The sequence below is a fragment of the Bos javanicus genome, chromosome 18, assembly GCF_032452875.1.
Source record: "Bos javanicus breed banteng chromosome 18, ARS-OSU_banteng_1.0, whole genome shotgun sequence".
Lineage (NCBI taxonomy): Eukaryota > Metazoa > Chordata > Mammalia > Artiodactyla > Bovidae > Bos > Bos javanicus.
The window spans coordinates 56,423,868-56,438,471 of record NC_083885.1 but is presented as its reverse complement, the minus strand read 5'-3'; the positions used below and the strand labels follow the sequence as shown (position 1 = coordinate 56,438,471).

General features: G+C 52.2%; 1 protein-coding gene and 1 long non-coding RNA gene across 12 annotated transcripts in view; one reads left to right on the top strand and one right to left on the bottom strand.

The window, feature by feature from the left end:
- VRK3 (VRK serine/threonine kinase 3) overlaps nucleotides 1-14,604 on the top strand; it is a 35,966-nt gene that overhangs the window by 6,314 nt on the left and 15,048 nt on the right. For 6 of the 10 annotated variants that reach the window (XM_061386146.1, XM_061386145.1, XM_061386144.1 and 3 more), the window contains exons 3-8: nucleotides 211-344; nucleotides 1,802-1,975; nucleotides 2,233-2,427; nucleotides 11,420-11,484; nucleotides 12,732-12,798; nucleotides 14,367-14,451. In XM_061386146.1, the coding sequence (XP_061242130.1) occupies nucleotides 212-344; nucleotides 1,802-1,975; nucleotides 2,233-2,427; nucleotides 11,420-11,484; nucleotides 12,732-12,798; nucleotides 14,367-14,451 (719 nt within the window). In that variant the 5' untranslated portion in view covers nucleotide 211. The remainder of the gene's footprint in view (nucleotides 1-210; nucleotides 345-1,801; nucleotides 1,976-2,232; nucleotides 2,428-11,419; nucleotides 11,485-12,731; nucleotides 12,799-14,366; nucleotides 14,452-14,604) is intronic. The other 4 variants (XM_061386149.1, XM_061386148.1, XM_061386150.1 and 1 more) reach the window with 2 other exon arrangements.
- LOC133229636 (uncharacterized) lies at nucleotides 6,149-10,997 on the bottom strand. Of its 2 annotated transcripts, none has more exons than XR_009730582.1 (2): nucleotides 10,760-10,997; nucleotides 6,149-9,126 (listed from the first exon to the last, which is right to left on the bottom strand). It is a non-coding gene; the product is annotated as an uncharacterized LOC133229636 (long non-coding RNA). The 2 variants fall into 2 exon arrangements; XR_009730583.1 differs by having other exon boundaries at nucleotides 6,149-8,288.

Below are 14,604 nucleotides of genomic sequence, written 5' to 3'. Positions count from 1 at the left end.
AGGTTCGAGCCCCGGTCAGGGAACTAAGATCCAGCATGCCACAGGGTGTGGCCAGGAAAAAAAAAAAGTCTACTTTCTGAGAGGGTATTCCAGGTATGATAACTTTTCTTCCTTCTGCATTCTTGTCACCATGAGGAACTCAGGTGACTACTCGACAGCAATAGATTAAGTTTTTCAGCTTCCTGTCCCCCCCACCATTCTGTTTTGTAGCATGATCTGTCCAGACTGTGGCAAAGGTATTGAAGCAACATTCAAATTCTGCCCCTACTGCGGAAAACCTTTGCCTGCAGAGAAGCATGAGGGGTCCCAGTCCTTTGTCAAACCGTTTACATCATCCTCCCAAGGTAAGAACCGGGCCTTCGTGCTTCTCCCTGGAGGAGGGGTGATGTGTGTGTGCGCGTGCATCTAGGAAGAGGCCACAGACGCCTTTGCAGCTGGCCAGACCCCGTGTGGATACTAAAGCCCAGAGCTCAGGCTCACTCTCTCTACTCAGTCTCTCTCTACTCAGGTATCTTTAGCAGACTCACGACTCTAAACTAGACATTGACTCATTTCTGTCTCCAGCTTGACTCCTCCCCTGAAATCTATATCCATATAAATCAGACTGCCCGCTTGACATCTATTGGATGTCCCATACATGTCTCCACGTGCCCAGAACCAACCTTTTGATAGGCCTGCCGCCCCGTCTGCCCCTTCCAGAGATTTCTCCATCAAGGTAACAGCAACTCAGTTTGTCCAATTTCTCAGACCTTAGAGTCATCCTCCAGTTCTCTTTCTATCCCACCCCACAGCTGCAGCCCTCCAGCAGATCTCATCAGCTCTCCCTTTAAAAATCACGGCCGAATCAGACCACTTTCTCCCACCACCCTGGTCCATCTCACCCACACCAGTATTGTCGTAGAAGCTTTTTTCTCCCTGCTGTCCCTGCTTCTCCATCACCTGCGGTTCTCTTCAAGTGGCAGTCCAAAGGATCCTATTAAAACAAAGTCAGGGGACTTTCCTGCTGCTCCATTTCTTTCTCCAGAGGCTCTTCCTAACCCAGGGACCGAACCTGCATCTCCTGCACTTCAGACAGTCTCCTGCATCACAGGCAGATTCTTTACCGACTGAGCCACCAAGGAAGCCCTAAATATATTGTTTTACTCATTTATATTACTGTGCAGCTTTGAGCTCTGGAAGGAGAGGAGTTTATCCTGGTTTGTAAGCTCCGTTGATTGTGGTTTGTAACCCTGTTGTTTGCACAGCACCCAGGACCATGCCTGGCACAGATTTGGGTCCAGAGAAATCTTATTGATAATGAAGGAACAAAAACTAGTTAGAATTGATTAGGCAGAATTTTAAAGAACCAAATAAAATCTATGATAATAAAAATAAATATTGGGACTTCCTGGTGGTCCAGTGGCTAAGACTCTGTGTTCCCAGCACAGGGGGCCTAGGTTCACTCCCTGATCAGGGAACTAGATCCCTTCTTGCAACTAAGACCCAGCACAACCAAATAAATAACATTATGGCAATCAGAAACTCATAGTATGGTTTAGGCTGTGGACTAGACACAGCTTAAGGGAGAATAGTGAATTGGAAGATAGATCTGAAGAGATTATATAAAGGAGACCACACAGTGCTCTAGGGTATAAAAGGGGTTCCGACCCATGAAGAGAATAACTAAGAGGGAGAGTTTGCTTAGATGATTCAGGTGATGGAAGTAGAAGTTGGCTGTGAGGGTCAAAGGGAAAAGAGTGGTTGAATATGATCTCAGGGTTTCTGGCCTAATGGTTCCTGGAAAGGACCTTTGTAACTGCAGTCTGCATTCGGGCTGCCTCTCTAGGCTCAAGGAGAAAGACGAACACCGGTTCTGAAACATCTTCCAAGAAAGTGAAATGGTGCAGCTATGCTGCCTCCCCCTCCTTACCCCTCCCCTCAGAAGGCAAGAGTTCTGGATCTGAAGACACCTTGAGTACCAGTGGGAAACCCAGAGGTGAGAGTTTTACTCAACCTGGCCTGACTCTCGGTGAGGGGAGAGGAGGGCCATCTGCCAGTGGGGCATCATGCCTCTGCTCAGGCCTGCATCCCCCTTGCTGGACCCTCCTCCCAGCATCCTCCCCCGCCGCCCTGCCTACAGGCTGCCCTTGCAGTCCATCTCTCCATGGCCGGAGCTGACCTCTCCCCTCCCTGCTCACAGCTCCCTGCCATCCCCACGGCTGCCTTTGCTTTATTCTGACCATCCTCCTGCAGGGCACCTGAGCAGATCCCCAACTCCCCGTAGCAGCCCTCAGACGACCAGACAGAGCCCTCAGACCCTGAAGCGAAGCCGGATGACCGCCTCACTGGAGGCTTTGCCAGTGGGGACGGTGCTGACAGACAAGAGTGGGCAGCACTGGAAGCTGAGATGCCTGCAGACCAGGGATGACCAGGGCATTCTCTATGAAGGTATTCTGTGTGCACAGGCGGGCAGGTGCTGGGCTGGGTGGGCCGTCTTGGAGCCCAGGCAGAGGGGAGAGAACCCCTTTCTGAGAACAGAGATGAAAGTGTATCCCAGCAGCAGACCTGCCTCAAGGCAGCTTTCTCGTAGATTTGGGACTGCAGACGTAGTCACCTACAGCGTAGGTGCCTGCAGCTACCCGGCAGGTAGAGTAGGTAGGAGCAGCAGGTGGGGAGTCAGGCGACTGGGAGTGGTGGGGACTATGGCCAACCACAGAGCTTGTGCCCTGTGTAGAGGCTGCTCCTGTCCTCACACGGGAGTGCAAGCCCAGTGTGGCTGGGAGATAAGGACACTGATGACTGTTCTGTCCGCCCTGCAGAGATAGGATGGATGCATGCATGCTAAGTCGCTTCAGTTGTGTCTGACTCTTTGCAACCCTATGGAATGTAGCCCACTGACCTCCTCTGTCCATGGGCTTCTCCAGGCAAGAATACTGGAGTGGGTTGCCATGCCCTCCTCCAAGGGGTCTTTCTGACCCAGGGATTGAACTTGCGTCTCTTATGTCTCCTGCCCTGACAGGCGGATTCTTTACCACTAGCACCACCTGGGAAGCCCATCTCTGCCACCAGAGATAGGATGGACCCTGCCCCCAAACGTTGGTCGGAATCAGTGAATGAGAATATGAAGGGTTTATTGCTTGCATTATGATATGAGGTCAGGGGCAGGGAACAGCTCTACAAGAACAAGGACAAGCACCCAGCACAGGTTTTTATTGTGGTTAAGAGGTAAGGTGGGGGTGAGGAGTCTACATGAGCCAGAGCTTCGTGTGGTTTGAATTTCCACCATTAGCAAAAGAGGGAGCTCCAGGCTTTATCAGCAGAAGGGGAAGAAGCAGGGCCGAGCTTAAAAACTGTCAGTAGGTAAACAAACCCCCATGGACGGAGGAGCCTGGTGCGCTGCAGTCCATTGGAGAAGGAAATGGCAACCGACTCCAGTGTTCTTGCCTGGAGAATCCCAGGGGAAGCCTGGTGGGCTGCCGTCTATGGGGTCACACAGGGTCAGACACGATTGAAGCGACTTAGCAGCAGCAGCAGCATGTAAACAAAAAAATGCAGTCCGACACCTTGTTTCAATGAAGAAAAAAATAACTGTGCTGGAAATATTAGTCTTAACCTGACATTTACCATGTACATACTCCAGACCCAGACCCTGTCTAAGTAAGAACTTTATGTGGTTTTGTGAGATTTTTTTTTTTGCCTTTTTAAAAAATTGAGATAAAATTCATATAACATAAAATTCACCATTTTAAAGTCTACAATTTAGTGGGTTTTAGCAGATTCACGATGGTGTGCAACCATCACTGCCATCTAGTTCCAGAATGTTTCTGTCACCCCAAAAGGAAACCCTGTACCTCTAACAGTCACTCTCATCCCCTGGCAGCCACTAATCTACTTTATGTCTCTATGGATTTGCCTGTTCTGGACAGTTCGGGCAAATGAAGTGATACACTGGGTGGCCTTTTGTGTCTGACTTCTCCTCAGCACGATGTTTTCAAGGTCCATCCCACACTGTTGCCTTTGTCAGAACTGCCTTCTGTTTTATGGCTGAATAAGATGTGTCTGTGTCACATCTGGTTCTATCTATCGGTTGGTTTTAAGTGTGTCCGCTTTGGGCCGTGATGAATAATGCTGCTGTGAACATGTGTGTGTATAGGTTTTCACATGGACATATGTTTGCTTCACATTAATCAGTTTAATTCTCACAACAGCTTCATGATGTCAGTATGGTCATCATCCCTGTTTTCTCGATGAGGAAAATGAAATCCAGAGGTGTTAATGACTAGCCCTGGCTCCAGAGAGCTTCCAAGTTGTCAGGAAAAGCCAGAAATTTGGATTTGGAGAGGAAACCTTGGACTTGGAAGTGCCAGGCAGACACTCGTGCAGGCAGTTCTGAGCCTCAGGTTGGTTGTCCTGCCATAGAGCCTGGGCGTTGGAGACAGACCCGGATAGAGCCGTGACTCGGCTCTGGTGCACCCAGTGAGCCTGGGCAAGCAGCTGTCCCTCAGCATCCCCGTTGGAAAAGTGAGAGAGAGTGTCCTGCCCGCCTCCTGGGGCTGTTGACCCCAAAGCACGAGAAGGGACAGAGGCAGTGAGCTTGGAAAACTGTAAAGGGATCTTGTCAGGCAGAGGCAGAGTTAGGCGTGGAGGGACAGAAGGCACGGGCGAGAGAGAGGGGAGCGTAAAGGGACACTCGGGAGCTTGCACTCCCTGCCCGACACTGTTCTGGGCCACTTATTGCTCCTAGCCATGCTAGGGGGAGACACTCATGTTACCTCATCCTACCGCTGGAGCACAGAGAGGGGAAGCCACTCACCCAAGGTCACATGGCCTCAAAGTGGCAGAACTGGGACTTGAACCTAGGTGTTCTGGCTTCATAAGCATTACACCACAAGACGGGGAGGGAGGGAGGGAAGAGGAGGGAATCTGAGTGAGAAGGAGTGAGAAGAGGATAGAGGGAGTGTTACCAAAATCTTGACCCCCCTCTGTCCATCGATGCTGGATAAAAAAAATTACAGAGACAGGGTTTGAAGGAAATAGAAGAATTAGCTTTATCACAGCAGGCAAGCACTTCAAGAACTGCGCTCCCCTCTCTGGTGAATAGGGAGAGGTTTTATATCCCAGTGAAGATCTTACCTTTTTGTTTTTCTTTCTTTGCAAAATTTCAAAACGACTGCAGCTAACATCAGGCAGCTCAGCAGCCGGGCGTGGTGTCCCTGAAGTTATCAGCCCATGACCTTCTTTCTGAAATGCAGGCTGCTACAGAAAGTGTAGGAGGAGAGGGACGCTGGGTGCACAGCGCGATCTGTGTGGGGTCAGGGTAGTGAACCTCATGAAGGACAAGCCCAGCCACAGGTGTCTGTTAGTGGTGCCGCTCAACAGTAACCAAGATTGGCAGACTCGGCTGGAGGGAGAAAGATGGGGAGAGCCCCAGGGGGCGGGGAGGGAAGAGGGAGAAAGGCACACAAGGCAGGAGGCGTCTGAAGGCGGAAGCCACCCATGCCCTCACCCCAGCACCCGCAGTGGAAGGTCAGGCTCTGGGCCGCGTGTCTTCACCTTCGTGGCTCGGGTTGTTTGATGAAAAGAGCAAACCCCTTCCCAGCCTGCCAGTGTCATCATTCTTCTGCAGATACCCACCTGGTGCCAGGCCCAGGTGCTGGCGTGGGCACAGTGGGGCGGGGGGCTGCGTGTGGATGTGCTTCAGGGCGGTGTTACCCCAGGATGGTGCCCCTGGCTTCAGCCAGTCTGCACCAGTCGGGAGGACGTAGTTGAAAACTGACAGTAAAACAACAGCAGCAACCAGAATGGTGATTTGTATTACAGCAGCCGCCACTCCCGGCCTCCTCTGGGTGCCCCCTGCTAAGTCCTTTATGTCTGTTAACTCACCAACTCGTCTTACTCCCGTCTTACTCCCGTAACAGCCCTGTGAGATGGCACTCTCTCTTTGTCAAACACTGAATTGTAACATCACCCTCCCTGGTCTCCCTGGCACAATTTGGGAGGACCAGTCTAGAGGCTTCTACATCCGTTTCTGCAGCTGCTCACTGCGGTGTGTGTGGAGAGCTGCTCCCTAGAAGCAGCTAGGATTCAAGTTCAGGCCCACCCTCCGGCTCTGTGCCTATACACGCCTTGTAGTCCCTTCCTGTGGCCGCCATCACAAATCACCACAATCTTAATGGCTGAAGACAGCACACATTTATTCTCTTCTGGTTGTGGAGGTCCCAAGTCTGAAATCGGTCTCACGGGGCTAAAGTTAAGACATGGGCAGAGGGACTTCCCGGTGGTCCAGGGGTTAAGACTCCAGGCTTCCATTGTAGGGGGCATAGGTTCAGTCTCTGGTTGGGGAACTAAGATCCTGCATGCCTTGCGGCGTGGCCAAAAAAATAAAAAGATGTGGGCAGGGCTGGTCCTGCCAGAGGCTCCAGGGGAGAATCCGTTTCCTTGCCTGTTCAGCTCCTGGAGGCTGCCTGCGTTCCTCGGCTTGTGGCCCCTTCATCCTCAAAGCGCAACATCACCCCAGCCTCTGCTTCTGCCATCACATCGCCCTCTCCTCCTCTGTGGTCAGATCTCCCCCTGCCTCCCTCTAAGGACCCTTGTGATTACCCTGTGTGTGTGCGTGCTAAGTTGCTTCAGTCGTGTCCGACTCTGAGACCCCATGGACTATAGCCCGCCAGGCTCTTCTGTCCATGGGATTCTCCAGGCAAGGATACTGGAGTGGGTTGCCATCTCCTCCTCCAGGGGATCTTCCCGACCCAGGGATTGGACCCACATCTCCTGCATTGGCCAGCGGGGTCTTTACCCACTAGTGCCACCTGGAAAGCCCTTGATTACACCGGGGCCCCCCTGGATCCTCCGGGACAGCCCCACAGCACAAGGCCCTTAATTTACTCACACCTGCAAAGTGTGTGGTTCTAGAACCTCCACTTGCAGCCCCTTAACACACCCGTGTGTTTCTCCCAGCAGCATGCCTGAGCCTCTCCCTGGTCCTCAGTTTCAGCTGCTTTGGGGGGAATTGTTGCCTGTCTTTTCCATGGGTTCCCCCTGGGGTCCCTTAGAGCTTGTTTTAAGTATGCCGTTTACCCTCTTATAAATTAGGCCAGGGTTTCTAAGCCTCAGCACCCTTGGCGTTCACTGTGGGGACTGTCCTGTGCACAATAGGGTGTCTAGCAGCATCCTCGGCCTTTACCCACCAGCTGCCAGGAGCAGTAGTCCCCTGTCCTCCTCATGACAACTGGAACTGTCCCCAGACATTGACAGATGCCCACTGTGGGGGCAGAACCACCCACCGTTGAGAACCACTGAGTCAGGCTGTCCCAGAGTACCTTCCAAAGACGGAGAGACCGTCGGCTAGTAATCCTCAGGTGGAATCACTGTTCTTTAAAAAAAAAAAAAAACGCACATTTGTTTATTTACTTGGGCTTCCCTGGTGGCTCAGTCAGTAAAGAATCTGCCTGCCATGCAGGAGACATGGGTTTAATCCCTGGGTCGGGCAGATCCCCTGGAGAAGGGAATGGCTGCCCACTCCAGTATTCTTGCCTGGTGAACTCCATGGACAAAGGAGCCTGGCGGGCTACAGTCCATGGGGTCGCAAAGAGTCGGACACGACTGAGCGACTTTCACTCACTCACTCACTTGGCTGCGTCAGGTCTTAGTCGTGCACACGGGCTTAGTTGCCCCACGGCATGTGGAATCCCGGTTCCCCACCCAGGTATCGAACCCGCGTCCCCTGCATTGGAAGGCAGATTCCCAACCCGGCTCACCTGCAAAATGGAGAGCTTTAATATTGACCTCACAGGGTTGTCGTTGGAGAGTTAAATGAGTAGAATAATGCAGACAGCAAGCAGCATATGAGTGCTGCCTGTTGTCATTCTGGTTTTTTTTTTGTTTTTGTTTTGGTGGGGTGGGATTGGGGGTTTTGGCCACACTGAGAGGCTTGCAAGATCTTAGTTCCACAACCAGGGATTGAATCCAGGCCCTCACAGTGGAAATACCGAGTCCTAGCCACTGGACCACCAGGGAATTCTCAGTTATTGTGGTTATGATGGATGCCAGCATGGCATTCTTGCTCCAAGTTCAAGGTCACCTGTCTCTTGGCGATCGGAGGCTCTCACCTGCCTGCCTGCCACACTCTTGTCTGCCTTTGGCACATGTAGGGACCTTCCATACATCCATCAGGGGTCTCCCAGGTCACAGCATCTGGAGCTCCAGGGGTTTACATCCAGGCTCTCCAGGGGCCTCGGCCACGTCCACTGCCCTTCCTGGGTCTCTGCTCGCTCCTGTCTGTAATGGGAGTTTCCCAGCTGGCTCTCCAGCTGTCGGCGGGAGGGATGGTTAGAAGAGTGGAGGAGAAAAGCCCTTTGTAATCTGCAGAGCAGTGCAGGGAAAATGTATTTAAATTGCCAGCTCTCCTACCTGCTTCCAAGTGTTGGGCACGTAGGATAACGCTTTCATCGAGTGGTTGATTGAGTGGTACTTACCCTCAGACCTCGAGGTGACTCTGTGAGACAGATCCTGCTATTACGCCTATGAGGTGCCCCGGCCATTTCCTGGTTGCCCCTCGAAGATTCTCCCAGCCCCCTCCTCACAGGTGAGGAGGACCCCCTTTCCCCCGAGATCCAGCACCTTCCTAAGTTTCCCTCCTAAAGGCCAAGCTCAGGTCACCTTCGGCCTTGACTCAGTAAGCCCTGGTTCCCGCCCTGCTCCAGCCGGAGCTTCTTGTGGGCAAGCGTGGCTTCTCAGTCACTTTACCACCTCCCTGCCCTTTATTTCAGTGTCTTAGACGACCGCAGCCTGGGTGGTTAGGAAGGGTGGGGAAGACGAGAAAAAAGGATGATGCAGAGGGCCCCTGGGACCCTGGGCGATAGTTCAGTTCACAAACTCCAGAATGAGCTGTGTCTCGGCCAAGGCCGCTCTGCCACTTACCAGCTGTGGGCCCTCAGCTGATGATATTAAAAGCTGCCACATATTGAGTGCTCCCGGCATGCCCAGACTGGTGCCGGGCTCTGAGGCTGGGAAGAGGGTCATTGAGTGGCTCATATGAAGGGTGAAGCTGGGACTTCCTTGGTGGTCCAGTGGCTAAGACTCCCAAGGCAGGGGGCCCGGGTTCCATCCCTGGTCAGAGAACTAGATCCCATGTGCTGCAGCTAAGAGCTGGCATAGCCAAATAAATATATATAAAAAAAAAAGTGACACTGAGGGATTCCCTGGCGGCCCAGTGGTTAGGACTCTGCACTCACTGCTGAGGGCCCAGGTTCAGTCCCTGGTCGGGGAACTAAGATCTCACAAGCCATGCAGCACAGCCAGGAAGAAAGGAAGCTGGCTGCGATTCCTGCTCAGTGGCACCACTGTTGTTCCTGCCCTCTGAACCGTTGCATCCACTCTCCGGGGTGAGCTTCATTGCTCCTGCTTTACTGACGTGGAACAGAGAGGCCCAGGGGGTGAGCCTGGGTGACACCAAGTCACACAGAGCTGACAGAGGGCCTGGGCTTGAGCCCAGATCTGCCTGGCACAGAGCCTCCCGTGTCACGTGGCCTCTCTAAGCTTCAGCTCTCTGGTCTCATCCGTGAAGTGGGGACACGGAACAGTTCTCAGAGCTTTCTGAGATACTCTTCCCAGGTTGTAATCCTCAAATTTGGCTTGGATAAAATTTTTCTGTTTCTTTTTTTAAAAAAAAGAATGAGAACGTCCCCATTGGTCCACTGGTTAAAACTGCGCTTCCAATGGATGGGACGTGGGTTCTATCCCTGGCACTAAGATCGCACATGCCGCAGAGCAGCTGAGCCTGCATACTGAAACTAAGACCCAATGCAGCCTATATATATATTTAATATAGCTAATGACAACCACCATAATTTTATGGTAGTAGATTCTTGTTTGATCCCTGGGCCAGAAAGATCCCCTGGAGGAGGAAATGGCAACCCGCTCCAGTATCCTTGCCTAAAAAACCCCATGGACAGAGGAGCCTGGCGGGCCACAGTCCATGGGGTCGCAGAAGAGTCGGAGGCGACTGAGCGACTGAGCACACAGACCTTCCCTGGGCTGTCACGAGCCGTAAAGGAAACAATGTGTGCAAAGTGCACACCTGGCACAGGACAGAAGCCTTGCAGGGTCTGTAATTAAGCACAAAGGGCCGAGCTCGAAGAATGTTTACGAGGAAGTGCCCCAGGGGAGATCGACACCTAAAGATGGGAAGGGAAGGAAGTGGGGACGCAGCGGGAGAAACGGGTAGGGGGGCCTCAGCTGGAGCTCTGGGCTTTGGAGCAGAAGTGGTCCTTCAGTATGGTTCTGTGCTAGGCCACCACCACTGGGCCTTCCTATCCCATACCCACCCCCCCACCCCCCCCACCCCCGCCATCAGCCTTTGCATACCGGCCGCCCTGGCACTTGGAGCTCAGGGGATCCCTGAGGGGCTGAAGGCTGCTGCAGGGGCCCTCCCCCAAGGGGAGGGAGCTTATATAGTGGTAAAAGACAGGAATAATGAATAGTATCCCCTGACCTGAGAAGGAACCTTGAGATTTAAAAAAGAGTAAAACGAAGTGGAGGGACTTTCCTATGGGTCCAGTGGTTAAGATAGCCACCTTCCAATGCAGGGGATGCGGGTTCAATCTCTGGTCTGGGAACTAAGATCGCATAAGTTCCCACGTGCTGCGGGGCAGCTAAGCCTGCAACTTCCGAGCCCACACACCACAACTAGAGAGTGTGAGTGTGGCAACTGAGACCCAGCACCGCCAAAAAAAACAAGGAACATAAAGTACAGTTATGAAGATTATCGTGGGTAACTTACATATGGATAGGATTCAGTGGTCAGCAATCCAGAAGCATTTGCAACTGCGCTGTGTTTTGCCAGAGGGGTGCAGAGGGATTTAAAAGGGACGAAGCTAAAGATAGAATCCGGCTACTGAGGGAGAAGCACATCTAGGCCAACAGGAACCAGGGCGTTCCTCCCCCAGGGATCTCATGACCATTATTCCTCATGAACCATTAACCATCTGTGTCAGCAGAAGGTGTTCTTCCAGTTTTCAGAGGAAGGCAAGAGTTAAAGTTAATGAGTAACGCAGCTGGTTTGGGTACACTCCTCATAAGCAAAAGCTCAGTGGCTAAGAAAGGGGAGGGGGCAGAAGAGTGGGCCTAAGATGGCCCTGACAAGATGGAGTCAGTGTGGTTCAGCCACACACCCGTATATGCAGACACATGCATACAGCGGCTGAGTCAGGGGCTTCAGGACCACCCCCCAGGCTCAGTGATTCGCTAGGGGAACCCACAAGTGTGCACAGCTGTGTATTAGAGAAAGAGGTAGAAAGAAAGAAGCTGTTTGAAAATGAGAAGGTTCGGGTCTCTTGACCCCGTGGGAACTCATTAACCACAACTGCTGCTCATTACTCGGAGGACAGTGACCCTCATCTTCCCTGCAGATGATAACCTCGCTCATTTTGTCCATCCACAGCTGAGTCTGACTCCACCACTGGCAGCGAGTCAAGTCCCCAGAAACAAAGATTCTCACTTAAACTAGTGAGTGGGCCCAGGTGGGGTGGGCAGCCCTGAGGGGAGCGGAGGGGAGGGCTGGGCTGGGCTGGGCTGGACGGGCCAAAGAGCACAGGCTTGGCCAGCAGGGAGCAGTGGGGCCTTGGGCGGGGCACACCTTCCTCTGGCCTCGGGCTCTCCGACACGGAGCCCCCAGAGGCTGCAGTCAGGTCCCCAAGACCTGACTCGGATGTTTTCTGGCCGTGTGATCTTCACAAGCACCCAAAAACTGGGACAGCTAGTTCAGGTGCCCTCCCTTGGATCTAGATGGAGGGCCTGTGAGTGATTTGGAGTGAGGGCTCCGGAGCCAGACTCACAGATGAGTAATAGCACCTACTTGCTGAGATCTTGTTCTGTGCCCAGCCCTGGTTCATAATCAAACCTTTAGGATAGTCACCGTGTGCCCCCATTTAACAGATGAGAAAATAAAATCTTGGTCACTTGCCCAGGGGCACCAGTGGGCAAGTTGCTTTGTTCACTGCTGTATCACCAATACCCAAAAGAATACTAGGCACATAATAGGTGCTTTATAGAAAGAATGAATGAATGTCAGAGCTGGGATTTGAATTCAGCTCTCTTTGATCCTGTGCTCTTAAGAACCCAGCTTTACTAGTTGTATTTAATTAAAGTATTTGGGTTGACTGCTTGGGAAAAGTGACCCAATGTTAGTAATGGCTTACACAAAAATAATATTTTATTGCTCTTTCACTTAAAAGTCTGGGGCTGTGGCCCAGGGCTGACATGGTGGTTCCATAAACAAAGGGTTAGTTTCCTTCTCTCTTGTTGCTCCAAACTTCAACCTATAATCATCTCATGGGCTGAAATGGCTGCTCCAGCTCCTGCCATCTCATCTGCATTCCAGCCAGCTGGAACAGGAGAAGAGAAGGGAGAGCCTGCCCTAGCCCTTTAAGAGCATAACCTGAAAGTTGCCCATCTCCCTTCTGCTCACATCCCCATTGGCCAGAACTTGATTGTGTGGCCATTCCTCGCTGCAAGGGAGACTGCAAAAATGTAGTGTTTAGCTGAAGGGCCTGTATCTAGGGAAAACTTGTGGATCCTGTCGTAAAAGAAAAAGAACCTAAGCAGTAACTCAAAGTCTCTGATACGTGGTCACATGAAGCAACCTAGGGTGTTGCTGGCATTACCCTGGGATGACCCACGGCCAGTGATGATCTGGGAGCCCTTGCCTGTGAGATTCCAGTGTGACAGCCTTTTCCCCTCCCCTCCCCCACTAGGATGCCAAGGATGGGCGCTTGTTCAATGAACAGAACTTCTTCCAGCGGGCTGCCAAGCCTTTGCAAGGTATTCCTCAGGGAAGTGGGCAGGTGGGGTGAGTTTGGTGGTACCAGCTTGGTCAGAACAACTGGCTCTATAATCTGAAGGTTTGGGAAGGGTGGAGGTGAAATTCAAGGCCCGGGTTTGCTCCCATCACCCTTCGGGCCTCGGGGGACAGACAACAGACATGGCCTGAGGCTGGCTCATCGTCCCAGCTCTTGAGAGCCGAGTATTACGTTTTCAAAAATACTGTAAGCCAGTTATTAAAACACAGCCGTCATAAACTAACTGTACCAGAGACTTCCCTGGTGGTCCAGAGGTGAAGACCACTCCCAGTGGACGGGGCCCAGGTTCAGTCCCTGGTCAGGAAGCTAGATCCCACAGGCCAGGAAGCTAGATCCCGCAGGCCACATCTAAGAGTTTGAATGCTGCACTTCAACTCAGAATTCCCATGCCGCAACTAAGACCTGGCACAGCCAAATAAATAATTAATTATATCAATTTACAATCAGGTTAAGAACAAGAGTGGGCTTCCCTGGTGACTCAGTGGTAAAGAATCCGCCTGCCAATGCAGGAGACACAGGTTTGATCCCTGACCCAGGAAGATCCCCCATGCTGCAGAGCATCTAAGCCCATGCACCACCACTGCTGAGCCTGTGCTCTACAGCCCGGGAACCGCAACTACTGAAGCCCGCACCGTAGAGCCTGTGCTCCACATCAGACAGGAGCCCCAGCTCGCCACAACTAGAGCAAAGACCTCACAGCAACCAAGATCCCACACAGCCAGAAATAAAATGTAAAAAAGAGAGGAGCAAGGGTAATAAGCACTCGAAGCTTATCACTTCCTTATTATTTGTCTACATTTTCCATTACCTGTCATCTATAATCTGTGCTTTTTTTTGGCCAGACTGTGTGGCATGTAGGATCTTAGTTCCCTGACCGGGAATTGAACTGGACCCTGGCAGTGAAAGCACGGAGCCCTAACCACTGGACCACCAGGGAAGTCCCTATTATCTATCCCTTGAAGTTGCTTCCATTCACTGTATCCGTGTGTTGGAAATACCATATAAGGGCATGCTACTGCCTCTCACCCCAACTCTCTATCTTCGGTGATACCACATTGGTAGCTTGTAACTGGCTGTCCTGGGAAACATTTACACCACGAAAGTCCACAAACATAAATCAGGGCTATTTTTTTTCCTGAACAACCCAGTTATTAAACTTTCATCCGCACACTGCTCCATGTCTACCATCCAGCTGAGATCCTGAAAGGTGGTCAGACATCTAGTGACACAGTGACCAGTTTACACTTTTCCCGATCTCATTAGCTCTGTGTGAGAATTCATGGGTTACACGGTCACTCTTCCCCACTCCATTCACTCCAGACTTGTCAGTGCTTTCTCAAAACCACCTTCACACCCGCCATCATTCCCCCCTAGCCCTCACCCACCCAGAGAAACAATGTCTCTAACCAGGAGACCCAGGGTCTGGCCGGGACTCAGGTGCGTTCTGCTTCAAGTCTCAGAATGGGCTGTGGTCTGCTGTGGGTGTGGGGCCAGGTGGGCCCTGACTTCTCTGGCCCCTACCTCCCGCAGTGAACAAGTGGAAGAAGCTGTACTCAATCCCCCAGCTGGCCATCCCCACCTGCATCGGTTTCGGCGTTCACCAGGACAAGTACAGGTGAGTCACTTCACCTGGCACTCGCTTTGCTGGCTGCTTCCTGTCTCTCTGTCTCATGCCCAGGTGTGGCTGGGACCCAAGAGCCACTGGCCAGTTAGTCGCTTCCTTCCTCCCGCAGCTTTGAGCCAGACCTATCCCCCACCCATCCAACCC